Below are 27774 nucleotides of genomic sequence, written 5' to 3' on the forward strand. Positions count from 1 at the left end.
GTGCCCCTGTCCTTCTTGAACACTAGGAATTCAAATCAACCACCAGACACTACAGATCTTACCCTGGATTCCCTAGTGAGGTCCCCTCCCAAGCGCAGCTCCAAAGCACGGGCTTTGCTCTCAGCTTCCCGAGCCTTTTCTTCAGCTGAAAACACAAAGAGACAGTAGAATCAATGCAAACAGAACTGCAAAACCAAAACAAAACAAAAAATAAAAACCCAGGCTCTCAGGGAAGCTGTATTAGATGTAGTGTATCAGAAAATAGCAAGAATCTACACAGTAGAAGCAAGAAGCCACCTCTACTTGCAATGTCAATTACATGAAGACCTGATCATTTTGGGACTAGGCTAGAACAGAATAGAATAGACTTTATTTGCGTAGCCGACAGGCCATAGCATCAAAGGACAAAAACCTAGGGTTTTAATAGGTCATAAGATTTTATGGTAACTATATTCGTAATGTATTTTTGTCGGTGTTTGTCCTTTGGGACCAGGCTATCACTTTGCAAATGGTCCTTTGCACAGCTCCAGTGATATCCATGAACTGACCTAGGGACGTGTGCATTCAGTTTAATGGAATGACCTGATAAAGGTAGAGACCAGTATATATGTGTGTGTGTGTGTGTGTGTGTGTGTGTGTGTGTAGATGCCCATCTGATTGCTGATCAACTGAAAAACTCCTTAAGGAACACAAAAAGCAGAACTGGACTGGAATTAGGATATCAGAACTTTGAGGCAGCAGGTGGGTGGGCGGACTCACCCAGCCCTGGAACTCACCAATCCGAGCCAGATGCTCTGTTTTCTTCACTTCCTGTTCCGCTCTGGTCTTGAACCGCTTGGAAGTATATTTGTACATCCTGCCAGAGGGGGCAGAGGCAGGAGAGAGGAAACATTGTGTTAAACAGCAATCTTTAGATAGAACTTTATATACCATCTTTAGATACAACCCAAAGTCCCTGAACTCAGATAAAATATCACTTTTATTGTATAGTTTATTTAGGCAGCAAGTCCTTTATCGGGATTCCGTAATTTAGTGATTCCCAAAGTAGATGGTAGGCAAGGGGGTAACAGGGGGGGGTGCTGGAGGTGTAAATAACTATGAGACTTTGAAAAACTGGGAGCCGTGGATCAAGTTTATTTGTTGAATAAACTAAGTAGTTATATGATTTTAGTTGTAAGCAAGGTGGTGTGGACTCTAGATTTTGTAATGTCCTTTGAATGGACATTTTATGCAGACTTACAAATAAGAACAGTCTCTCCAGGCCACAGGCAGAGCCTTCGACAAGGTTCTGTAAAACAAAGCACATCACCTCTCCCAGCCTGTGCATTCCACACACAGGTCAAAGAGGCAAAGCCAGCATCTTCCCACAGGTGGAAGAGGGCAAGAGCAATGATCCTACATTTGGAAAAGATGAGGTGCTATGCAGGGGCCAAATGGCACTGTTCATTCTGAGCTCATTCAGTCTTCCTTTTGTGGCACAGGCCCATGCTTTAAAGCTCTGTGTCTGAGCACTATTTTTTGTCCCTGCACTTTCCCCATGAAAACCCGCTCCTTACCGCTTAATCAGAGAGAACAGCAATCCTCTGAAAACCGAAACTTTCGTTTGTTCCAATTCAGTGTTAAAGAGAAGGCTTCACAGAGAAAGAGCGGAGGGGGAGGGGGAAGTGCTGACAGAGAGATTTAAAGCACAGGACTGTGCCTGGAAAGTGTGGGGCAAAAGTTAAGTGTGGACAAGCCCTATGCAAGTTTTTCACCCTGCTGCGAAACTGTGGCACGCAGGCACAAACAGCCCCCTCGTAAAGTAAATCCTTGGCTATAACTCATACCTAGGCTTGAATAAGCAGCAGGAAAGACGCTTAGTCTGCACTTTGTGTCCATGGATAAATATTCTCATTCTGGGATCAATGTAGAGCACAGCAGCATAAGCACGGAAGGAACGACGCTCTGGCTTCCTGAAAGAGGGGGGGAAATCATAGAATCATAGAGTTGGAAGGGATCCCAAGGATCATGTAGTCCAACCCCCTGCAATGCAGTAATCACAGCTAAAGAATCCCTGACAGGAAGTCAAAGGAGGGAGAAAACAAACCCCAGCCCTTAAGATCAGCCTTCTACCCATTCACTAGCTGATCATCATCGTGTGGAGAAAAGGAGACCAAGATTATTCACATATGCCCAGCGTGTAAAAAGAGTCAGGGCAACTCAGTTAAACCCAGGTAAGGACATACATCTTCACCCAATCAACTTGGTTTGGGTTGAACATGAGAACCCTTATGCTCTTCCCCCCACCTAACTCAAAGCTAAGTGAGTCTGTCTTCATTTCCCCAGAGGTGTTTGGAGAGTGACATGGTCCTACCTCTGTGTTTGTAGCACCTTTGGGGGAAGTCAGAAGCCATGAGAATCTCTCTCATGGCTTCTGCCCTTATTCTGAAGGTTGCTGTGAAATTAACAGTCTTACTTCAGGGCAGGCTTTGGAGAAACCATGATGTTCCACCCCCCCCCTCCATTTCTGACTTTTGCCACAGTTAGTGCAAACTGAGAGATGAGTCCCTAACTCTCCTAAGTTTTCTCTGTGTGAGAGAGAACTCGAGGGAGGAGACGGGGCGACTACAAACAACAGAAAGCTAATACAGTAAGCCCGTTAAGAGAACTCTGAAGTTAGCTTTCCTTGAAAGAGGATTAAATGTGGATATGGCTTTAAGACTACATTCCATGCGTTAACATCCACACATTCCCAACTTTCTGTTTCTCAAGTGAATACCTAAGATTGACCAGTGTCTCATTTCTAGATCCTGTCAGCTAGAAACAGGCCTTGAATTTAAACATTCCTCAAGGGCCAGTTGCAAATCCCCTGTGTCTCAAGTGCTCACAAGCCCATAAAATTCTACCTCCTATATCTGAGTCATTTAACCCACAATCTCCTCCATGAAGGGTTAAATGAAGACAGAGAACCTCTACTTCCACCAAAGCACAAAAATAATTCAGCTGCTACAAGCAAGGGATGCCCTTCCCTACAAAGTAATTTGCTTCATAGAAACAGACTTAGATATGAAGCTTAGGTTGCATCCAGCTTACGTTCCCTCAGGTGGTGTTTCAGCCATCTGGATGTCTCGGGGATCTGAGGTCACATCCAGCTCAGGTTCACCATTATCCATCAGTTTGAGGTTGAAGATTATCACCAGAGTCCCTGAGGCATCAGATACAACAATATTAACTCTGTCATATACCCGTTCCTTCTTTGGGTAAAAAAAAACCCATAAGCATTGGACTCTTATCATACACACATGCATCAAATTTGGCATATATAGTGCCTTTTGGAGCACAAATCTCTGATCTTATGAAGATTATATTCTCACCTTTGTCCCCAGAGATCTTGTTAAACTGTTCCATTATTTCCTGCTCTGATTTAAAGGGAGAATACTTGTAAATTAGTTCAGTCTCAATGGAGAATTTCTCCATGTTGTCTGTCCAGGGTTCCCCAGTACGAGCATTCCAGGTGGGCAGTGGAACAATTACCTACCATTTAAAAAGATAAAATAGACTTGAAATGGACACTTTCAAACAGTTATTCAGTAAGGATGCAGCTACTAAAAGGTCCCCATTTATAAAACTTATCCTCCACTATAAAGGCACTCCACCCTGCTAAGGACTAATCAACCCTGCTTTGGATCCTTGAATGTTTTGGCTAGCTGGAATGTGTCCTTGAACTTGGGTGATGCTTTTGGCTTGCCTGGACTGAGGGTGGAAAGGGATGTGTTGAGACCACGCAAAAACTACCCTACTGCACAAACGTAAAATTCTTATTAAATGTGCTGCCTTCTTTTGACATGTGGGCCTCAGGTTTCCCAGAAAGTATGTGGCCTTTGAGCTGAAAATGCTTCCTCATCCCTGTATTAAACAATCCAAAACTAAGGAGTGATTAATGAAGGTTATCTCCAACAAGCTTTCAAGAAACTCCAAGATTTTCCATTATTGATTCAGCTGGCTCATAATCTTAGTAGTAGTAGTAGTAGTAGTAGTAGTAATTTGTGTATTGCAAAAAGTTGAAACAAATTTAAGATAGTGTAAAATAGTAAAAATAATAATCGGAGGAAGGACCTCATAGTTAATATGTAATAAGAACATGGCTTAAGTTAATACAGCTGTCTGTATATACTGTTTGATTCTAAAAGTCACAAAATGTTTGCAAACCTCATCAATTCCTTCTTCCTCGTGAAATGTGCGAGACAAGAAGAGGCAAGTGAGACTGTTGTCCTTCTTCGTGAAGAGGATAAAATCCTTGCCAATACGCATGGAACCCCTATGGGAAGATTTCAGTGTTAAGGTACATACCAACAAGTCTTACACAAGATCAATACATTTATTATAGCTAATCACAGATTTGAAGCAGAAGCGGAGTACAGTGGTACCTTGGTTTACAACCATAATCCGTTCTGGAAGTCCAGTTGTAAACCAAAACAGGCTGTAACCCAAGGCAGGCTTTCGCCAATGGGACCTAAAAAAAAAAAAGGGGTTGTAATCCCCCCCCCAAAAAGAAGGGGGGTTGTAATGATAAAAAAGGCACACACACTTCCGGGTTTGATGTGGTTGTAATCCAAAACGGTTGCAAACCAAGGTACCACTGTACAGCTTAGGAGCAATATTAAAATACTCTGCTATCCACGTCCTAATAAACAGCATTTTTTCCTGATAACCAAAGATGTAAACTTGTTTACTGTTCCAACTTGAAGCAAGTACCCGACACTTAAGTCACATTCCAGTGTGACCAAGATACTGACTTGTTCATAATGGCACAACAAAAACCAGCAACCCGCTAACTAAATTGAGTGATACTTCACATCCAATCAGCACCTCTGTTGTATAAATCGTAATGCAACACATTCATTTATCTTGCGTGAATCATATCACCAAACTTTCTGCCACATTTCCTGTTTATAGGACTTCTGATATGTAGTTACATCATTAATAAAGCTTGCAACCCTAGTTAGTAGATTAATAAGATAAAACCCTTGTTGATTAAGTGGAGTGGAACAGTTTTAATCAACAAGGACAATATTTAAGTAGGTTAAGGAAGACAGATTTGCTTACTTCTGAGACTATTTTGCTTTTGGTGTGTTACTTCCAATATGAAAAATATTAAAAAATAATATTTCTAATGAATGACAGCATTAAAAGTATGTCCAACTGATGTTTCAAAATATGGCACCTATGTTGAGATTGGGAAATACGTAAATCAAATGTGTATGATTACTCAACTAAAATTCTTCATTAGGGTTGTCAACCAGTTATCCAAAATAGTAGTTGATTTTTATATTATGTATTTTTCAATGGATAAGACTTTTCCTACAAATAATCTGATTGTCCCGTCCTACTCTGGCGTTAGAATTCATCAGCAATAATTATATGTAGATGTAAAATAACAGAATAGACACCATAATCCAGATTCTTCCCATATTCCAGAGTTCAAGTAGCTTCTGTGCCTTGGAGCGTCCATGGCAGTTTGATTAGATGTACATATGGAGCAAAATATATAAATGTACAGCAGATCAATGTTCTCCTACTTAGTTTCAGAAGAGAAACTTCTTGTTGACAAGAAATTTAGATTTCAACACACACTATTTGTTGCCCTAGTCCTTTTGAAGAGGGGACTGTGGCTCAATGGTAAACATGGTTTGCTTATCGACAGTCTCAAGGTATCTCCAGGTAGGGCTGGGAAAGGCCCTCATCTGGAACTCTGGAGAGGTGCTACTGTCAGCATAGACAATGATGTGTTTGCTAGATGGTCAATGGTTTGATTCAGTATGAAGGAGCTTCTTACATACTGTATCTGCAACATGCACTTGAGGAAACAGAGGTACAGTACAGCACATCTTAGTGACAGTTAAGTTTCTATTTCTCACAGCTCTTTCCTTTTGTTCCATTTTGTACAAGTTCATAGATAGGCTATCCTGTGAAGACTTGGGGTGGTCTTTCATCACAAGATCATTCTGAAGGAGAGAAGAGCTAATGACAATCCGAGTTGATGCCAGTTAAAAGTACAAATCGAGCACATATTCTGTAAATCATGCATGTGAAAGGTTTGCCCACAGGCACACTTAGCCTGTGTTAGAAACTGGGCTTTTAGTGTTGCAAATCTAGCTCTCTGGAACAAATTACCAGACAAAATCAGAAAGATGCCTTGAGTGAAGATGTTTAGGTACCTACTGAAGACATTTTTTTGTTTATGAAGGCTTTCTTTAAGGTGCAACCCAGGCAATTTTCTGTCTGATAAATTGGTTCATTGTTTTATGGATAGTTTTATTGTTTCAGTTTGTTGAATTGTCCAGTTTGTCCATATTTGCTATAAGGGTTTTCTGCGAGGTCATGAATTCTTCCTTTGGAAGAATTGAGAAGATCTCCATTTAGAGCTGTAACTTTATAAATATTCTGCAACTATTATTATGCATTTTGTGAAAATCCAAGAAGACAGACCACAGGAAACACCTAATATTGTTGGAGGAAAGCAAATATATTACGGTACCTTCTTTTAAGCTTCTAGTTGATGCATGTAGCTTTAAACCACTAGAGGGCACTGTTTGTGTAACAACCTAGCCAGCACATACTTGTAACCTATCTAAGTTAACTCTACCCTTAAAGCTTAGCAATTTTGTTTGTTGTTTTCTCCAGACAAGATGTCTGCTATTTTTCTCTCTATTTCACTCATCCTATGAATAGTTCCTGCATGAATAAAGCATCTGAACTCCAGAAGCCGTAAGTCATTATTGTTTAGTCGTTTAGTTGTGTCTGACTCTTCGTGACCCCATGGACCAGAGCACACCAGGCATTCCTGTTTTCCACTGCCTCCTGAAGTTTGGTCAAACTCATGTTAGTAGCTTTGAGAACACTGTCCAACCATCTCGTCCTCTGTTGTCCCCTTCTCCTTGTGTCCTCAATCTTTTCCAACATACAAGGGTCTTTTCCAGGGAGTCTTCTCTTCTCATGAGGCGGCCAAAGTATCGGAGCCTCAGCTTCAGGATCTGTCCTTCCAGTGAGCACTCAGGGCTAATTTCCTTAAGAATGGATAGGTTTGATCTTGTAGTCCATGGGACTCTCAAGAGTCTCCTTCAGCACCATAACTCAAAAGCATCAATTCTTTGGCAATCAGCCTTCTTTATTGTCTAGTTCTCACTTCCATACATCACTACTGGGAAAACCATAGCTTTAACTATACGGACCTTTGTTGGCAAGGTAACATCTCTGCTTTTTAAGATGCTGTCTAGGTTTGTCATTGTTTTTCTCCCAAGAAGCAGGTGTCTTTTAATTTTGTGACTGCTGTCACCATCTGCAGTGATCATGGAGCCCAAGAAAGTAAAATCTCTCACTGCCTCCATTTCTTCCCTTCTATTTACCAGGAGGTGATAGGACCAGTGGCCATGGTCTTACTTTTTTTGATGTTGAGCTTCAGACCATATTTTGCACTCTCCTCTTTCACCCTCATTAAGAGGTTCTTTATTTCCTCCTCACTTTCTGCCATCAAAGTTGTGCCATCTGCATATCTGAGGTTGTTGATATTTCTTCCAGCAATCTTACCTCCGGCTTGGGATTCATCCAGTCCAGCCTTTCACATGAAGAATTCTGCATATGTTAAATAAGCAGAGAGACAATATACAGCCTTGTCGTACTCTTTTCCCAATTTTGAACCAATCAGTTGTTCCATATCCAGTTCTAACTGTAGCTTCTTGTCCCACATAGAGATTTCTCAGGAGACACGATGAGATGACCAGGCACTCCCATTTCTTTAAGAACTTGTCATTACTTCAAGTGATTACTTCAATCTAATTCACCAAAGCTGCAAGGTCTGCAAACAGGTATTAGTGGTGCTCTCCACCCACTATAGATTTCGGGTATCAACTGTCATGGGATCACATGACAGCAAGTGAGCTTTTAGATGTAACTCCAACAAACCAGCTTGTAATTTTTTCTTAGACAAACCACCATGTTCACAGCCATGAGTTTAGCTTCTCACCGTCTCCAGACTATGAAATCCCACTGACGACATGCAGGAAGCAATACTGCTGCCTGCCAAGTGGTTTTATTTGGATAAATGTGCAATTCCAGTACCCTCTCCTGCTTTGTGGAGCCCACTTGGCTCCCTGGTATATTCCAGAACTTAGGGAGAGGGAACAGGTTGGGAACCTTTTCAATTCGGGTTTAGTCCTGGTTTTGGCACAGAAACTCCTTTGGTCACCCTGTATGATGACCTCTATTGGGAGAGAGATAGAGGAAATGTGTCCCTGTTAATGCTCCTCAACCTCTCAGTGGCTTGATGCCACTAACCATGCTATCCTTCTCGAGTAGCTGTCCGAGTCAGGGATGGCTGGCACTGCTTTGCAGTGGCTCTGGTCTTACTTGGATGGCCATTTCCAGAGGGTGATGCTTGGGGAGTGCTCTTCACCTCCGTGGAAGCTTCAACATATGAGTTCCTTAGGGTTCAATTTTATTCCCTCTACATGAAACTGCTGAGTGAAGTTATCTAGCATTTTGGAATACGTTGTCAGAATATGCTGATGACACACAGATCTACATCTCCTTTACATCTGCAAGTGTGGCAGTGGATATGCTGGACTATTATCTTCCCTTGGAAATGAACTAGATGAGAGCCGGCAAACTGAAGCTCAATCCAGGTAAGACTGTTAGTGGGTGGTTCCCTAGATCAGACGGATGAGAGGTTGCCTGCTCTTGATGGTGTCACACTCCCTCTGAAGGAGCAGGTACGTACGTTGTGGGTATTTCTGGATCCTTTGCTGTTGCTTGAGGCTCAGGTGGCTTCAGTGGCAGCGAGTGCCTTCCATAAACTTCAGCTGATGGCCCAGCTGCACTCCTACCTGGACAGGGATAGCCTAACTTCTGTTGTCTATGCTCTGGTAACCACTAGGTTAGATTATGCAACTTATGCATTGGGCTGCCTCTGCACATGCCACATAAATTTCAGTTGGAGCAGAATTCAGCAGCCAGGTTGCTCACCAGGGCAAGATAATATAAGCGTATTACACCAATCCTGGCCTAGCTGCCGATAAGTTTCTGGGCCCAATTCAAAGAGCTGGCTTTGAACTATAAAGCCTTAAACTGCTCAGAGCTGCAATAGCTTAAGGACTGCTCCTCCCCATATGACCTGAATCAGACCCTGCAATTATCAGCTCAGGCCTTTCTTTGTGTGCGTCCTTCATGAGAAATCTGCAACACGAGAATACACCTTTTCTTCAGCAACTCCGCTTTGTGGAATGCTCTCCCCATGGAGGCTGAGATCTTTGGATGAAGAACAGTATACAAATTTAATAGATAAAATAAAATTTGAAGATGGCTTGCCGGAAGGTTGAATGGCTGTCATGGATGCTTTAGCTGAGATCGCAGAGGGTTGGACTAGATGACCCTTGGGTCCCTTCCAACTCTTAAGATTCTATTGATTCTAAGTTTGGGAAAGGGCAGAGTTCATTTGGATTTAGGGTTCAGTCCACAAAGGCATTAAATCCTCCTTGGCTGAAGTTATTTGTTGTCTCAAGAACTCATACTGTGCACTTTCTTTTGCATTCGGACAGCATGGCATAGAAGACTCAGCAGACACCTCACCAACAGTTGCTGCTTAACTCTTATCTGCAATACAAATTATCAGTAAACAATAACGATGACGGTGATGAAATGGTTTCATAAGACACTCCAAAGGATTTAACAGTAGATCTCATCTCATTAATCACTCACTCATATCACACAAAGACATGAGCAAGATAATTGGAATAATTCTGTCTGCAACATGTTTGTTCAGCAGAGATTGGTTGTTGTGATTTCTGTCTTTATTAATGTCTCTACTGCCAGGCGTCAGTTGCCTCAAAGGAGCCATTACTCAGTCCCAAGTCAGCTGATTTTTGCTCAATCTCTATTGCTTGATTCATGAGCAACGTACCCGAGTGTAACTGCCAACTAACTCCTGGCATACCTGGCTGAAATATATTGTTATGAGTTTGTGGGTGCCAGCCAGCTGTAACCCCCCCCCCCAATTGTTAGAATATAAGCCAGCTCCCTGCGTTGAGGCAATCACCTGGGTGATGGGCCATTAAGAGAGCAAAAGAGAGGGGGCTCTGTGCCAAATGGGAGGGGACCCTCCTCCAGCTCTTAGATAGCTAGAAGGACAAAGTTTGAGGTCTGAAATTGCTGTGGTGTAACCAGAGGGGGAAAGCTGCAGATAGGAAATAGTGTGTGCCATGGCCGATTTCTGCTTGAATCCAAGGCTGCAGCTATGGGAGAAAGAAGACACTTTTTGGGGTGTCAATACAGTGAGCCCCTCCATTAAGCTGAGGTTGTATATGTGTGTGAACAAACCATATATCATAAAGACATCTCAGTTTCCACTGTGCTTCATTACCAAACGAAAACATGAACCCTGGGTTAAGCGCCTGGAACCTCTGGAATCTTGCACCGCTCTGAGATTGGGGTAGCATGCAACAATAGTTTTCATATGAAATCAGGATTTCGGGCTATATTCAAGTAATTTCTGTTCCAATGTTTGTAGCTACAGACAGCCAACTGGGAGTAGACACATGCTTGTTCATGAAAATCTGCAAGGACTATCTGATACAGAAGACAACCAAATTCTTCTTAGCCAGACCAGAAGATTGCTTTTTGTATGAGTTGCTCTTTAAGGTAGTGCTGTGCAATGGCTACTCTGCCCACACACTCTGGGGGAATCAGGAAATATGCCCACACATTGCTATATTGTCTCCACTTAACATGCAGCAACTGCTGGGTGGGCTCACCCAGTGTTTCATAGGATGTTAGTTTAATTATTACCTATAAAGTGCTAAGGGTATTCTGGGGGGGGGGGGTGTGCCCTGTCTTATACAAAATTGCCTTGAGAGAATAAAAACATGGAATGCTGTTGGCCTGCAACTTAAACTTGATTCCTGAAATAAGGTTAAAGGACATACACAAAGGACATAAGTAGTGCTAGGGAAGCAAGCCAAGTCAATGCAAAAATTCTGAATGATTTGAAAAGCAAAACTCTATCTTTCTTGCTTCTTATACCTCCTTAGGCAAACCAAAAGGTTTCAGGAGGTTTCAAATACCTACGATTTCAAGCCATTCCCATACTGTCCGATCTGAGTAGATTCTGGTGACCGTTTAGCAGATTTACCAAACTGAATCACACTTGCAGCATCATCTAAAAACAACAGAAACAGGGGGGTTGTTACTTAAAATATGTGTCTCCCTAATTTTCTTTACTTCCATGTCATAATAACATACAGGTTGCAGCCAATGCTAGTCCTACACGGAACAGACCCACTGAAATTAATGGACATGACCAATTTAGGTCCAATAATTTCAATGGGTCTACTTTGTATGGGATTATTCATTTATTCATTTAAGCAGCACTTATGTACACCTTGGTTGTTAGCAATTTTTAAGTGGCATATATAAAACATAGCCTTACAGAAAAATAAAAATAATCATAAAACCAAACATAAATCTAAACACTACCTTAAAAAGCCTTCTGGAAAAAGAAAGTCAACAACTTTTAGTTCAACAAGGAGGGTGCCTGTCACCCTCCAGGAGGTGCCTTCAGGGGGTGAGATATAAGCTTTCACCAATGAGAGCAGCCATCTGGTCCTGGAGCTTTATGTCGTTTCAGTTTTTTAAAAACATTGTTAATTTCTTCCAGTGAGATAGAGCTATCTTAAAAAGTTTCCTCATCAGGAACAGATAGGTAGCCGTGTTGGTCTGCCATAGTCAAAACAAAAACAATTCCTTCCAGTAGCACCTTAAAGACCAACTAAGTTAGTTCTTGGTATGAGCTTTCGTGTGCATGCACACTTCTTCAGATACACAGATACACAGATACTGTGTATCTGAAGAAGTGTGCATGCACACGAAAGCTCATACCAGGAACTAACTTAGTTGGTCTTTAAGGTGCTACTGGAAGGATTTTTTTTTGTTTTTCCTCATCAGGAGTTAGTGATGGTATAGGTAAGTTTACTAAGATATTGTGGATATCTTTCTTTGCTTGTGGATTGTGAGGTATATAATTTAGAATGAAAGGAGGCAAATTCTGAGACGTCTTTAGGAAGGAATTCCAGATGCTTTGCGAAAATTCCGCTCAGACTGCCACAAGATGAATCCTGGATAAAATTCCGGATGTATTGCAGCCTTACTACATCAGTTAAGTCACATTTATAACAGAAATACACCACTATGAGACCAAGAAATAATGACTAAACTAGGAAATTTACAAATCCCTTGGCTGCTAATTCACCAAATCCAGTTTTATGGCTACAAGACTGTCACAAGACCACTAACCTCATTTGAAAGTACTGCAATATACACAGGACAAGGCCCAGGTATAACATTCACAATCTGTAAAATTCTAGTCGGGGCATCAGTGGGTTTACTTGACCCTATTAAACATCCAAGGGAATGTGATTTCGCTTATGAACCTGACCCAGGTCAATGGAATAGACTTTGGACAAAAAAATAAAAATAAGTATTTCAGCAAGCAATAGAGAATTAACCCTAAAACTCATATATAGGTGGTATCTAACCCCTAGGAATCTGGCAATGCTCTATCCCAGTGCCATACCATATTGCTGGAGAGGCTGCCCCATACCTGGTAAGTATCTCCACATGTGATGGAAACGTGCAAAAACATCCAGCCTTTCTGAAATTCAGTATAGGCAACTTCCAATTTACGTGGGAGTTTACGTTCCAAGGAACCACTCATTTATGTGAAATCACATTTATTTGAAACACCACTGAAAAAGCCTGAAAAGACTGTGCCCAACCTCTTTTTGTGACATTTTGTGTCACGGATGCAGTACAATGCACGTGTGCAGTGGCACACATATCAGACACGCCTAAAACAGTTGCTGCCTGTATTACAAGAAATTATTAAGTCCAGTTGCTGGATCAGCTGTTGAACCTTGTACAGATGTACGAGTTCAACTCCAGCAGCATGGACCAAGGATAAAGTGGGGATTGTTGGAAGGTCCCTGGGGTGGTATCCATAAGCGGTATAAAACGATATCTGGTATATACATGAGTGGTGTAGTTACAGGTGAATTCTGTGCATGACAAAAGAAGACCCATTCATCCTGATGACAGCTGAGGGAGCAGCAAAGATATTGGTTTACCAGTTTGCTGATTGATTTATGGGTGATATGCCATGGACAGACATACCCACATTATTCCCAGCAGCTCCATTAATGCCTTCCAGAAACAAAGAGATGAACGGAAACCAGTGGCCTGAGAGTACATTTATCCGTAAGCTCACAGAAGTGGAATGCCTGGTTTACAGTGTGTCGGTGGGGACAAGACAGTAGGCCCCAATTTGGAATGAAATGCCCCATTTCGAGGTGCATTATCAATCACAATTAAGATCACTAGCATTTCCTCATGCAGATAGGAGTTTTACAATGAAGGCCAAAGAGTTGTTGACTCATAGTCTCCAAGGGGTAAACCCTGGGGTCTCTGGTGTGGGGTCTTGTTCCAGGTAACAACATCACAGAACTAGACAGTGTTTTACATCCTTTCATATGGATAGGCACCAGAAGTCAGGAGCTTCTCAGGAATGCAGTACCCCAGCAGGAGCAAGATGGTAGCCATGGAGGGTCTCAAGCTTAAGTGGAGACTCATGAAAGTAGTATTTCTGGTGGTGGAACAGGTAGTAGCCCTTATATGGACATGAGGTCAGTCAACATCGGCTGCTACACCAATCAGATGCTAAATGGCATATGCATCAGTTGGCAGGGCTCTCTGAGCCTGGGAGGGAAGTCCACATTGATAGTTCCATGGATGGGTAAGAATTAAGGCTAGTAGAATCTATTCACAGGAACAGAGCCCATCTTTTCAAGATAAAAAAAAAACTCAACCTTGCCATTCTTCCCGTAATATTGGTTTGCAACTACCAAGTGTAACAAATAACAACTGATGAGGTTTTGTACATTTTATGATCCAAATGTATGATACGTTTCTGTTATCAGATCCCGCCTTGATGGCCAGTAGCTCCCAATCCTAGAAGTCATCATTTTCTTCAGTAGGGGCCTGTTGCTGCAAATAAAATGCTGCATGTAAATATGAGGTTCTGGCACTGGGACAAAATGGCCCCCACAACCTTACTGGATGCACCTGCTGTTATTATAATGGCTGACTTGGGTGAGGGTGAAGCAGAATGGGGTCAGAGATGAAGATAGCCTTCAGCCTTTTGAATGCATATTTCACACCTGCAACAGGGTCTTTCTCAGAAGCTCAGTGAAAGGTGAAACCAGATGGGAGGTGGTATAAACAAGCCTGCAGAAGAAGTTGGCAAAGCCCCAAGCACTGCTGGGATCTTTGTATATCCATGGAGGAACATCATTTTCCATTAAACCATTTGAAGGTCCCTGGGAAAGCTTGTGTTCACATAGTCGCTCCAAGACTAAGCAGACATGTTGTCTATATTCCTCAGGTTACTCACAGAAACTCAATATGTCATCTACATTTGTCATCACGAGCTAGTCAAGGAAGTCTAATCACATTGCTGGAAAAGTGCTAGAAAGTTTCAGAAACAATGCATAGGTAAACTACTTGAAATGGTTGCAGAGGGTGTGAGACATGGTCTTCCATTTATCCACCTCCAGGGTTCATACCAGGTCAATTTAGTAAACTATTGGGACTCATCTGCAAAAAGTTAGGGAATAAGTTAGGGAATATAGATGGACTGGCTGGGGAGATATGTGGCTCATAAACCTCCTTTCCAAGTTGTCCTGGAGATATTCCTACAAGACCTTGAACTCTGGGGCAGAAATGTGCCCATACTGAAGGTCTGCTCCAGTCTGACGGTTGATGGGTATTAGGGTCAATGTTTTCTCCATGTGGTTGAAGGTGTAATTACATGGAGTTTGTAAGGTTTTAGAACTACTTCCTTCACAGATGTGTAGGTCTATGTTTGGAACAGAGATAGGAATAGTAGTCTAATTAATCATATCAAACTGGAGAAAAAGGATAATGCTTCTTTCTCATCTTATAAAAGCTTTCGATACAGTGGATTACACCACTGTAGCTCCTCAACCATTTCAAACATTTGGTCAGAGTTTCATTCTTTCAGTTTATTATACTCAGGAGCAGGGGTCAGCAACCTTTTTCAGCCGTGGGCCGGTCCAGTCCACCGTCCCTCAGACCATGTGGTGGGCCGGACTATATTTTGAAGAAGAAAAATGAATGAATTCCTATGCCCCACAAATAACCCAGAGATGCATTTTAAACAGAAGCACACATTCTACTCATGTAAAAACACGCTGATTCCCGGACCATCCGCGGGCCAGATTGAGAAGGTGATCGGGCCGCAGCTGGCCCCTGGGCCTTAGGTTGCCTACCCCTGCTCTAGAGTTTGACCACTGGAGAGCCATGGTAAGCCATAGGGAAGCTGACATGTGATGCTGCAAAGCTCAAAGCTCTCTCCACTGCACTTTAGTATCTGCACTAAGCCACCGGGAAAGATCCAGTGTTTGAAACTCCCATGGTTCCGGGCGTAGTTTACAACATTAGCATAAGCAATTTCTGAGCTCTGGGTGCAGTACTGCGCCGTTTTCAGATTAAAACTGCAGAGTGTAACGAAAGGAGGACCTTTTGCTGCCTCCCCAGCTACTCTCTGAAGACTGGAGAAGAGACAATATTAGGGGGTGGGCAGGGGAAGGACTAGACCATGTGAAAAATGAACATAATATTTTATACAAATACAAAATTGCAAGTCATTCAACTCATTTTTTTCTAGCTAAGGTACAAAATACAGCAGTACATAAATAAACTATGGAAATCACTCCTACAGATGGCAGTGATAACCATCAACCTGGATGGTTTTAAAAGAGGATTAGAAAAATTCACAGAGGAGGCTATCAACAACTACTAGCCATGTTCTAACTCCAAGGCCAAACACAATGCACCTCTGAATATCAGTTTCTGGGAATTGCAGGTGGGAAGAGTGCTGCTGCATTCATAATAATAGTAATAATTATTTATTACTTGTACCCTGCCCATCTGACTGGGAATCCCCAGGCACTCTGGGCAGCTTCCAGAAGAATATAAGAAACACAGTACATTAAATATTAAATGCTTCCCAATACAGAACTGCCTTCAGGTGTCTACAGGAGGCTTATAATTGGTTAATTCTTTGACATCTGACAGGAGGGCATTCCGAAGGGTGGGTGCCATTACCAAGGCGGCCCTCTGCCTGGTTCCTTGTAACTTCTTGCAATGAGGGAACTGCCAGAAGGCCCTCAGAACTGGACCTCAGTGTCTGGGCTGAATGACGGGGGTGGAGATGCTCCTTCAGGTATACAGGGCCAAAGCAATTTAGGGGTTTAAAGGTCACCACTTTTCTTGTCCATTCCAGGTTGCCCAACCACTGCCACAGTGTCCTTTCTCTTGGCAGATCAAGATGAGCAGGTGACAGCAAAGGCAAGCAAGGTTTTTAGCTGGGGCAATCAGAATAAGATCTACTATTTGACTATTGATTCAAAACCCTAAAATGTATTTTATATAATTGACTTTTTATTTCTATTCTTTGTAAATTGTATTGTTGTTTTATTGCTATGGCTGATGCAAATAAATATGCATTCATTCATTCATTCATTCATGTCATCACAAATGCATTGAATTGTGCTCAGAACCAAACTGTGAGCCAATGTAGGTCTTTTAAACCGGTGTCAAATGGTCCCAGTAGCCACTCCTAGTTACCAGTCTGGCAGCCGCATTCTGGATTAATTGTAGTTTCAGAGTCACTTTCAAAGGTAGCCACACATATCCTGCTTGAGGGTTTCCTACAGGCACCTGGCTGGCCACTGTGAGAACAGGATGCAGGACTAATGAGCTATTAGCATCATACAGCAGGCTCGTATTATGCTCTTTCAGCAGTAACATAGAAGAAAGAGACACCATCAGGTCACTTGATGTAGCAGACGGATTCCACCATTTTCACTGTTTGAAGACTGCTATCTGTCTTTGCCCCCAGAATATAAAACTTATTGCTGTTAAGTGGAGTTTGTGTTGGGATAGAGCAACTTTTTCAACTGATTTATTGTTTTGTAATCTATTATATTTTAAACATTTTCAAAAGATAATTTTTTTATACTGTTGTAGTTTTACTATTTTCTCCATGATCACTTTGAAAACATGCTAGGAAGATGGGAAGTTTAAATAGTCTCATGACCTAGGTCACACTCTTCAGATGTTATAGTCCTTCTACTGCACAAACACTTTGCTTTTCTTAAAGCTGTATTTTGCTCTCAATTGGCAATGCTAGATTCGAAGAGTTTGCAGGAGCCAACTTGGCACGGTAGTATTCTGATAGCATGAGTGCATTGACTGCAGGAGTATATATAATGGTATAGACCTGGCAATAGTGAAGACGTCATTATCACGGATGAAGTGGCTGGACAAGAGAATAGCAGGTTTTAATATGTCAACTGAACAGAAAAGGAGCATGCCAACCAGAAAAGGAGTCTGAAGTGCTGCAAATGTAATTTTCAATGTTAACCTCAGTTTTAACGATCCGTCAGAGTGTATAGTTTGAGGCTCACAGTACCCATTCTCGAAGATGACAGCTGGGAGGCCTCTCTGCTCCTGCTGATACAGATTCCAGGTCAAATTTCACACTGGTGTAGTTAGCAAAATTAGTTGTCAAGTATCCTTGTCTTCTCCACCAACCTGAAGCCACTGAGGACCTTTCTTGGGTATTAATTTTTCTCCAATTTGATGCGCAGGATCCAGACAAATGCCTGGAAGTTACATAACTAGGTCATAAGAAGCTAGGCCATCCTGCAATCAGCAGTGAAATAATTCTCATACATCTGGACATAATGCTGTACTCTACTTATTTCATGATCAAAAATAAAAATGGAAGCAGTGTACATAAACCCAGCTGATGTGTGGGTGAGCAAATGTATACTTTGCTAGCTAACAGCATATAGCTGTTACTTTTTTATTATTTTCTGTGGCTGCAGCAAATTTTGCAACTCTGATTGCTACATACTTCGCTTGGTTTGACAGGTGATATATTTAAGTAGACCAGAATTCGCCAGGTAATCCAACAGCAATTGGATTTTCTTCTGGATTTGATAAAAATACCATGATGAAGGACACAACAGCTAGTGTTCTCAGTCCTCTGAACTCTGGAAGTTCAAGTAGTAATCAGAATTCTACAAGATCTGTGGGGATCTTCCAATATTTGAATGTCTCTCAAGAGATCAAGTAAGCATAGTTTTGAATCCAACTGCAAAAACAACAACAGAGGAGAAAGGCACTGTACTAGCTGCTCAGTTCCTGTGTCTGACTCAAGAGTAATTTCTTCTGAAGAATCTCCGTCATCTTCAAGATTATCTGGAAGCAATATCTGATTGCCTAATTAAACAGCGGAATTCAGAACTTTTGTTTTCGTGCTTCTGGGAAATGATGTTTTATTGTACTGCTTTTACTGTTTTGTCGATAGTTGTTCAGAACAAAAAGCAAAACATTATCACTTGAAGGCTACTTTGCATGAACTTACACCCACATCCCTCTAACTACACTAATGGCCAAAATTGTGGAAACCTTTTGGGGAAAGTGTATTTCCGAGGTCTAGTGGCTCAAAACACCACTTTTTTGGAGTAACACCATAAAATTATATATCAATGGAAAAATCATTTAATGAAGAACATAATGCAATAACTTTTATGAAGGCTCATATATTACAACAGCAGTTCTAAACATGAAACACATAGAAAAAATGAGATACACAAAAATTCTCACCATGTCAATTAATACTTAGTTGGGTAACCGTTAGCTTTAATTATGACCTTACAATGCCTTCTCATGAACTAAGTTTTTTTAGTTCTGCAGCTGTAATAACGTGAAACCAAGATTGAATTATTGCCTCTATTAATTGGGTTTTATTGCTGGGTTGTTTCTGACTAACAAGTTTCTTTAGTCAGCTCCATAGATTTTCAGTTGGGTTAAGGTATGGGCTATGTATTTTAGGGCATTTACATTCTCATTAATGACGCAAATTTTGCCCACACCTTTTGCTGTCATACAACCCCATATCATAACACTAACTGGGTGTTTCATGGTAGGTGTAATGCAAATAGGATGTAAATCTTCTCCAATGCTTCTCCTCATGTATTTCATGCCATCACTACCAAGGAGATTTTGGTCTCATCATTCCTAATAACACAGGCCCGTTGTTCTACTATCCAGTTAACATGGGTTTGGTTTTCCCCATTTTTTTTATTGATTTTCCAAAATTTTAAACAAACAAACAAACATAAATCATAATTAACTTGATCCAATCTGAGTAACATTGTTAAGTGACTTCCAGTTAACATGGGTTTTAGCCCAGTTTAATCTTTTCAACCTTTGTTTAAGAGATAACAATGGCTTTTTTCCTTGGAATTCTAGCATTTAGAACATATTCCTACAGTCTGCGCCGAACAGTCCTTGCACTCAACTTCACATTACATTTAGCCATGTCATCTTGTACACATCCATATGATTTTCTTCTGTCATGTAGGCACAGTCTCTCAATTCTTCTATCGTCACTTGCTGTTGTGCACCTTTTCCTGCCTTTACCAGTCTGATTTTGCAGTGATTGAGTCTCCTTATACCTCTTCAAAAATTCAGAAATGCCACCTTGGGTTAAGTTTCCACCAATTTTTCTTCCAATTTCTTCATAATGGTAGCCTTGTTCACTTAATAGTACTATTTCTGTGTGACCAGTCATCTCTTTACGCCATTTCTTTGATTTTATTAGGTTTTACAAGCTCTAAATGAAAGAACACAAAAAACCCAACCAACTTGATAGCAATCACATAACATCAATAGCCAAATACTACTGCGACCTGATTGGATCATTGCAAAACCAGATGACACCTGATTGGCTCTCTAAACACTCATGCTCATTGGCTACATTCAAATGAAGGACAGCTACTACATATCAACCTAAGCAAGTTGTGCTTCCTTTTTCTGGTTATTTGGCTATAACTTTTGATAGAATACAGATAACTGAACCAACCTTGTTTTATTACATCCTTCATTAAATTATATTTCCGCTAATATATAATTTTATGGTATTACTTCAAAAAAGGTGGTGTTATGAGCCATCAAATATTGGAAATACACTTCTTCCAAAAGGTTTCCACAATTTTGACCACTAGTGTATGTTAACGTAGAATGAATTTTTCCTAATCATCATAGTTCCAGTTGTAAAATAGTATCTTCAAGGTTCACATTTCCAGTTTTTCTCCAATCTCTTTTCACTTACTTGAATCCATTCCTGCTCCATCATCCAAAAAACACAGCATGAAGCCACCTCTCAAGCTCTCTTGATGTACTACAAAAAGAGAAAAATTATCAAGATCAAAGATACATCATTTTTGGCTAGCCTTGGTAGCAGAGCCAAAAACTATGGTTCCTGGGGCTCTGCTCATCTGCTTATCCTTGACCTCAAGCTGCATTTCAAGCAAGGGCAAAATCACCTTCCAACTCCAAGAGTACAACTGGAGAACCATTCCTACTCGTTCCCCAGGTCCAAGATGGAGAAAAAAGCTCCTCTCAAAATTTTCCCTAACTGGTGATGGAATACTTATCAAGGCAAGGGAACCGTGGAGTTCAGTAAGTGCCAAACTTGAAGAACCAAGAAAATATAAAATTGGATTGGATTGGTGATGAAACACTGGAAGTTGTGTGTTCCACCCAATGTTAATCATACTTATAGTAGGCTCACTGAAATTAATGGATATGACTATCTTAGACCCATTACTTTCAGTGAGTTTACGCTGAGTAAGTTAGTTGGATATAACCTATCTAAGATCCTAATATAAAAAAAGAAATCCATATATTCAATAATAAAATGAAATAGGATGGTCACTAGCCATAAGGACTCTTAAGCCCAACTAATATGTACTGTATTGCAATGCTGGTGTGGACATCTCAGTTGCCAGATCCATCTGATACTTATGTCCCAAAGCTAGTAATTAAATGCAGAGAAGTGTACATGTGGGTCCCAGGTGGTCACCCATGCAGGCAAAGACCACACCTAGACCTGCATAACTTCGGCTAGGTGTATTCAGACCATATCCTGAGATAACATGGATGTGTTCCCATGCTGGAAGAGTAACATGAGAACAGGGAACAGATCTTTTTTATGGCAAAAGAAGAACTAGTTGAACAGGATAAAAAAATTATCTCAATTCTGCATCCAAAAATTGTAGAGCAGGAAAAGCCTTTTAACAATGCTCTAGAATAAAACTGCAAATTATAAAATTCTTTGATCCCAAACATGGAACCCTGCCATTTCATAGTGACAATTTTAATAGTACAAAAGAGTGAATATTATCTTGTGCTTTGCCTTTTCAAAACATGGTCCATTTTGAAAATATTATCTGCTTATCTTTTCTCTTACTTTACTCATGCATACTGCACCCTGGACAACAGTCAGATCTGAACTGTTACATTACCAGAAAGTGTATTTCAAACTTGCAACTATTCCCCTATGAACCAGTATCAACACCCTAAAATAACTGCACGGTAATTCAGCTTAAAAGAAAAAACTGAGCTACTTAATTTTGTTGTCAAACTGCTAACGAATTATTTCCTATTATCATGACAAATAACAGCCTATTTACATCAGGAACTATTAAAGAATAAAACAATTCTTCCATTATGCCTTTCTTTTTTGGCCAAGATATTGGTCAGGGCATTATATATCAGCACATAAACACTTCATGTAGCTACCAACGTAACAAATCTATTATTTCTCCTTCCCACAGTCATACTCTAGGCTTATAAGCAAAGATGGCAATTGTAGAAAAGAGAAAACTTACCAGAAAAGATATCTATTCTTGTGGCATCAGCATCTCTATAAAACAGCAGACATTAAAATCAACATTCAACGTGTGGAGTGAAAATGATGCAATTGTAGCAGAAAAGCATGCCTGGGTGCTAATTCCAGAAACAACTGAGAGCATGGATAAAAATCTTTAGATGGTTGAAATGTCAATACTCTTCAAGGAGGCTCTCATGTATTTCTACCCTATGAGCACCACCTATACTATGCAGTATTGTTTTAAAAGCAGGTGTATAGTTCATCAAACACATTACCATTAGATCACTATACAGCACAAAAATGAAAAATAAAATTGGTGTCCCATCTTTTTTCACAAGGACTGGATCTTGTGAACAGCCCTGCTATGAAAATGGCAGATCTCATACACAGGCACAGACAACTGCAAGACCATTTAAGAGTTCTGTGCATAGAGCACAGTATTCATCATATACTAGAATCAAACTGAGAAATATCAAGCTATTTCTGTCAGTTATTCTGCTAGCATGCTTTTTATATGAAGTTTCACAATGTAACAGCACAATCCTATCCATATCTATTATTATTATTACAATTTATTATGCAAAAGCAAGCCCTGCTGAGGTCAATGGGACATATTCCCAGGTCAATGGATATAGCTAAAGGTAAAGGGACCCCTGACCGTTAGGTCCAGTCGCAGACTATTCGAATCGCCAACCTTCTGATTGGCAAGCCCTAGGCTCTGTGGTTTAACCCACAGCGCCACCTGCGCCCCTAATGGATATAGGACTGCACCTTAAATGGTTAATATCTTACTAAAAATGGTTTAAAGTGCCCTCTATGGATGTAGTATCCTTTCCAGATTTTTTTAAAAGTAGCTTTCTATTATTATGTCTTTTCAGCTCCATGAGAGTACATTCTGTTTAGCAGCTGTTCCTGTAAAACAGAGAAACTGAACTAGATTTTATCAAACCTTTCTCCAGTCTATTGTATATTTATAGGACAGATTCCTTGCCCAGACATGGTTGTGGCAGCAAGCTTTCCATAGTCCTCTGGTGGAACACTGTGAGTACACGACGCTGGGCTAGATGTCCTTTGGTCTGATCTAGTAGGGCTCTACTTTGAATGGTTAAGGGAGTTGGGCATATTTAGCATGACAAAAAGAAGACTGATACCCATCTTCAAATATCTGAAGGGCTGTCATATGGAAGATGGAGTAAGCTTGTTTTCTGTTGCTCCAGAGGGTAGGACCTCAACCAACGAATTCAAAGAAAGATTCGAACTAAACATTAGGAAGAACTTTCTGTCGATGAGAGCTGATCAACAGTGGAATGGACTACCTTGGAATCTCCTTCATTGGCGATTTTTAAACATAGGTTGGATGGCCATCTGTCAGAGCTTCTTTAGCTGTGATTGTGGGGATTGGACTTGATGACCCTTGGGATCACTTCCAATTCTACAACTGTGATTCTTATGTTCTTATCTTCCTAGTTTCAGACACATTTTTTTCCAGTTTAAAAGAACTAATGTAAAGTAAAAATAGTACTGACAAAGTAGAAAACCTATTGCACAAAGCTGAATAAAATCACAATTGAATAGCATCCATCTTCCTAGCAAGCCCAATATTCACATCGTTTGCCTCAATTAGGTTAAATGGTTAAACAATGTAACAAGAACCTCTTGCAGTTATGATGATGACTACATACCTGGCATTATCTACGAGCTCAGCAAGAGCCCCAAATAAGAATTCATGTGTGGTTCTGCAAGGTCAAAGAGAGCAAGTGGTTACTTTGGGAACTATTATACATATTGTCCATTTCTGCAAGATTATTTTTTCAAACTGAACAATTAAAAGTCTTCTTACTAGTAACAAGAGATTCTTAACCAAAGCAAAGATCAGAAAATAATCAGCCCATAAGAAGCAAACAAATTTTATATACTGTATTCAAGGCCACAGTCTGCTTGGAGCATTGCAACCCTATTACCAATATAGCAAATTAAAACTTGAGTTTCAGTTAGGCAACAATAGTTTCAACACCCCAAAAAGAGGGAATTGTTAACTGGAGTTTCACAGGTTGTAATGGATAATTTGTCATCAGGCATTGCTGATATAAGTTCTTAACATATGCAACATTAGAAGCTTTTTTCATGAAAGCAGCTCTTCCAATTTCATAGATCAGCTTTCAATAAATGGGAATTCCACAACTTTTTGGTGCTCCATATATCTAGTGATGCTCTCCACAGTGATGCATGCTGGCAGCTGCTGCTAATCCAAAACATTTTAAAAAAGAATGTTGAATCTGTATTGGAACTATCGACACTGGCACATATGCTCCATGCTGGGTGCACTAGGTTGATTCCCAGGATTGTACCATCTTTAAGTCTTCATCCGAGCATGTATTGTTGCATGAAAGTTTTGAAGATGTTTGACTAGTTTATTGGCTTTGAGATATTTGTCAGAATAATTGAAACAATGGTTCCATTGACCTGTTTGGGACTAAACCGTATTAACTTTTCAGTATACTGCATCATTATTCACAAATATGCTTCATAAGTAGAGAATAAAGAGCAATATCAAAGTCAAATTCACAGTAAACCCTCTGAAATAATTTTTTCAGTGGGTTTACTCTATGACTTTTCGGCATCACCTTACAGGATTTAAATACAAAGGCAATTGTGGCGTTTTCGACAGCTGAAATATTAGTTTGTTTCATATCACATGATAAACAAGCAAAAACATTATTTTGACATTTCTTCTCATCTAGGCCATCCAAACACATGCAGTAATTCCAATACATTGTCTTCAAAGTTGCCACAATATTTTTATTTCTGAAGTATTATAGAGCAAGAATTCTTGAGTCCTGAAAGTAATTTAGTTCTTAGGAAAAGTTCAGTACAGTGGTGCCCCGCAAGACGAACGCCTCGCAAGACGGAAAACCTGCTAGACGAAAGGGTTTTCCGTTTTTGGAGGCGCTTCGCTAAACGAATTTCTCTATGGGGTTGCTTCGCAAGACGAAAAAATCTTGCGAGTTCCCGCGTTTTTTTCCGCTTTTTCCCGCCCTTTCCCTAAGCGCTAAGCCGCTTATCAGCTGTTCCGCTGATAAGCCGCTTCTCAGCTGATCGCTAAAAGCCGCTAGACCGCTAATAGCGCTAATCCGCTAAGCTGTCAATGGGCTTGCTTCGCAAGACGAAAAAACCGCTAGACGAAGAGAATCGCGGAACGGATTAATTTCGTCTTGCGAGGCACCACTGTATCTTGGCAGGTCTGAACATGTTTGCCTATGCACAAAATTATGGTGTTGGCATGGGAATTCTCCAATTCTTTTCTCCCCATCAGCAAATGTAAGGTAAAATTATCCAGATGTGCCTTGGTCGAGTAACACTATTTCAAGTGAAAGACAAACTACAACATGAAGGTTCAATAGTACACATACTACAGGCATTAATATCCACATCAGTTGGACCTGCAACAAATGATGGCAGTGCTTAATACTCATATTCAAGGTGTTAACTCAGCCATGCCATCTTCCAATACACTTGGCTCTATTCCTTCTTCTTCCGTATTTTGTAATTTTCCTCTTCAAGACAGCAATCATTCTGTTGACACGAAACATGAAGTCCTCATTGGGCTGTTCTCTGCCCCTTAAAGTCCCCCATCCTCTCCTTTAGCTTCTACTAATACAGTGGTACCTAGGTACTCAAATGGCTTGGCTCCCGAACAAATTGGCTCCCAAATGCCACAAACCCAGGAGTTTTCCGGTTTGCAAACATTTTTCAGAAGCTGAAAGTCCAACGCCACTTCCAATTGAGTGCAGGAAGCTCCTGCAGCCAATTGGAAGCCATGCCTTGGTTTTCGAACAGTTTTGGGAGTCGAACAAACTGCCAGAACTGATTAGGTTCGACAAGCAACTGTGGCACTGTACTGTTATTGTGCACAGACTGCAACATTTTGGCAACAGAAGGACCAGTACTTTTACTATTTTGTTTTAAAAATAACAAAATCATATGTGAAAACAAGCCTTAAATATTACATCAATGAAGTGAGGTTTGTTTTTACGGTCTCCAGGTTAAAATCCAGAATTTAGTGTCTAACTAATAAAATCTCTTTTCTCTGAGAAACTATGTCCTTGTAGGACTCAAATAGGCAAACAAAGATGATCATGAGCAAGCGACAGGCACATTAAACCTCTTTGAGAAACAGTACAGATGAATTCAATTATGAATGACATCCAGCCACACCACTGAAGAGACAGAATTAGTTTTCCACAAGAACATACTGTTCCATCTGCCTGTTGGGAAGTTGTGCTTTCTCATCCCTACTTGCATCAAGGTGTCATCTATTCCATTAACTCAGCAACGCGCAAATGCAGATGCCTCTACCCAGAGTTTTGCATCATGCAAACCTGAATATGCAATAAAGAAACAAGCACGTGGACCTAAATTATCATTATCTCAGATAGCCTCTCAGGTCATTATCTCAGATAGATCATTACTACTTGTTCTCAGCTAGGTTTCCTCCCTGCTGGATCACACCCTGGGCAATTTCTCCCTATCAGTGTTCCTGAGGATTATTTCTCAGTTCCCATCTTCAAGGGGGGGGGGAGGGGAGAAGACCAATGGGTAAGCTTGAGTTCGATACTAGGAAAGATCCTAGATGAGGTAGTTCAACAGCTACTGTGATCACTTATAAAAGGATGTTGTGATTACTAAAGTCAGCATAGGTTTCTCAAAAACAAAGTCTTGCCAGACAAATCTCATTTCTTTTTTATAATGTTACATGCTTTTGATAATGTTACATCAGGGGATGCTGTGGATGAAGTGAATCTTGATTTAAGTAGGGCTTTTGACGAAGTCACCCATGATATTCTTGCAGAGAAGCTGGTAAAATGTGGACTGGACAAGGTAACTGTTGGGTGGATTTGCAGCTGGTTGACTGACTGAATTCAGAGTACTCACCAATGCTTCCTCATCATCCTGAAAAAAGGGTTAAGCAGGCTGCCACATGGTTCTGTCCTGGACCTGTTCATGTTCAACATCTTTTTAACATCTTAGATGAAGCTAAGCAAACTTGCAGATGACAGCAGACTAGGAGGGATAGCCAATATAAGATGGGAGATACCTGTCTTGGGATGCGGGTGGCACTGTGGTCTAAACCACTGAGCCTAGGGCTTGCTGATCAGAAGTTCGAATCCCAACAACGGGGAGTTGCTCAGTCCCTGCTCCTGCCAACCTAGCAGTTCGAAAGCACGTCAAAGTTTCACCAGAAGCGGCTTAGTCATGCTGACCACATGACCTGGAAAAACTGTCTGCGGACAAACGTCGGCTCCCTCAGCCAGTAAAGTGAGATGAGTGCCACAACCCCAGAGTCGTTCACGACTGGTCTTAGCTGTCAGGGGTCCTTTACCTTTTTACCTGTCTTGCCAGTACACATGAAAAGGATTCAGGGATCTTAGTAGACCACAAGCTTAACATGAGTCAACAGTGTGATACATCAACAGAAGTATAGTGTCCCAATCAAGGGATGCAATGGTATTGCTCTGTTCTGCCTTGGTCGGACTAAACCTGGAGTACTATATCCAGCTCTGTGCACCATCATTTAATGATATTGCAAAGGATGGCAACTAAGATGATCAAGGGACTGGAAACCAAGCCTTATGAGGAATGGATGAGGGAATTGTGTATGTTTAACCTGGTAAAGAGGTGACTAAGAGGAGATACAGTAGTCATCTTCAAGTATGTAAAGCACTGTCACATGGAAGATGGAGCAAGCCTGTTTTCTCCTACTCTGGAGGGTAGGACCCAAACCAGTGGATTCAAGTTACAAGAAAGGAGATTCAAACTAAACATCAGGAAGAACTTTTTAACAGTAAGAACTGTTTGACAGCGGAACAGAATCCCTTGGGAGGTTGCGAACTCTCCTTCACTGGAGGTTTTTAATCAGAGGT

General features: G+C 40.9%; 1 protein-coding gene across 3 annotated transcripts in view; it reads right to left on the bottom strand.

Annotated features, from left to right (window-relative positions):
• MORC2 (MORC family CW-type zinc finger 2) overlaps positions 1 to 27774 on the bottom strand; it is a 52473-nt gene that overhangs the window by 17663 nt on the left and 7036 nt on the right. For 2 of the 3 annotated variants that reach the window (XM_083717015.1, XM_083717014.1), the window contains 10 exons: positions 23536 to 23589; positions 21852 to 21886; positions 20291 to 20359; positions 11098 to 11188; positions 4189 to 4297; positions 3354 to 3513; positions 3073 to 3184; positions 1827 to 1952; positions 777 to 856; positions 63 to 145 (listed from right to left, as the gene is read on the bottom strand). In XM_083717015.1, the coding sequence (XP_083573141.1) occupies positions 63 to 145; positions 777 to 856; positions 1827 to 1952; positions 3073 to 3184; positions 3354 to 3513; positions 4189 to 4297; positions 11098 to 11188; positions 20291 to 20359; positions 21852 to 21886; positions 23536 to 23589 (919 nt within the window). The remainder of the gene's footprint in view (positions 1 to 62; positions 146 to 776; positions 857 to 1826; positions 1953 to 3072; positions 3185 to 3353; positions 3514 to 4188; positions 4298 to 11097; positions 11189 to 20290; positions 20360 to 21851; positions 21887 to 23535; positions 23590 to 27774) is intronic. The other variant, XM_083717016.1, reaches the window with a different exon arrangement.

This window comes from Podarcis gaigeae (genome assembly GCF_964106915.1).
Source record: "Podarcis gaigeae genome assembly, chromosome: 16".
Taxonomy (NCBI): Eukaryota; Metazoa; Chordata; class Lepidosauria; order Squamata; family Lacertidae; genus Podarcis; species Podarcis gaigeae.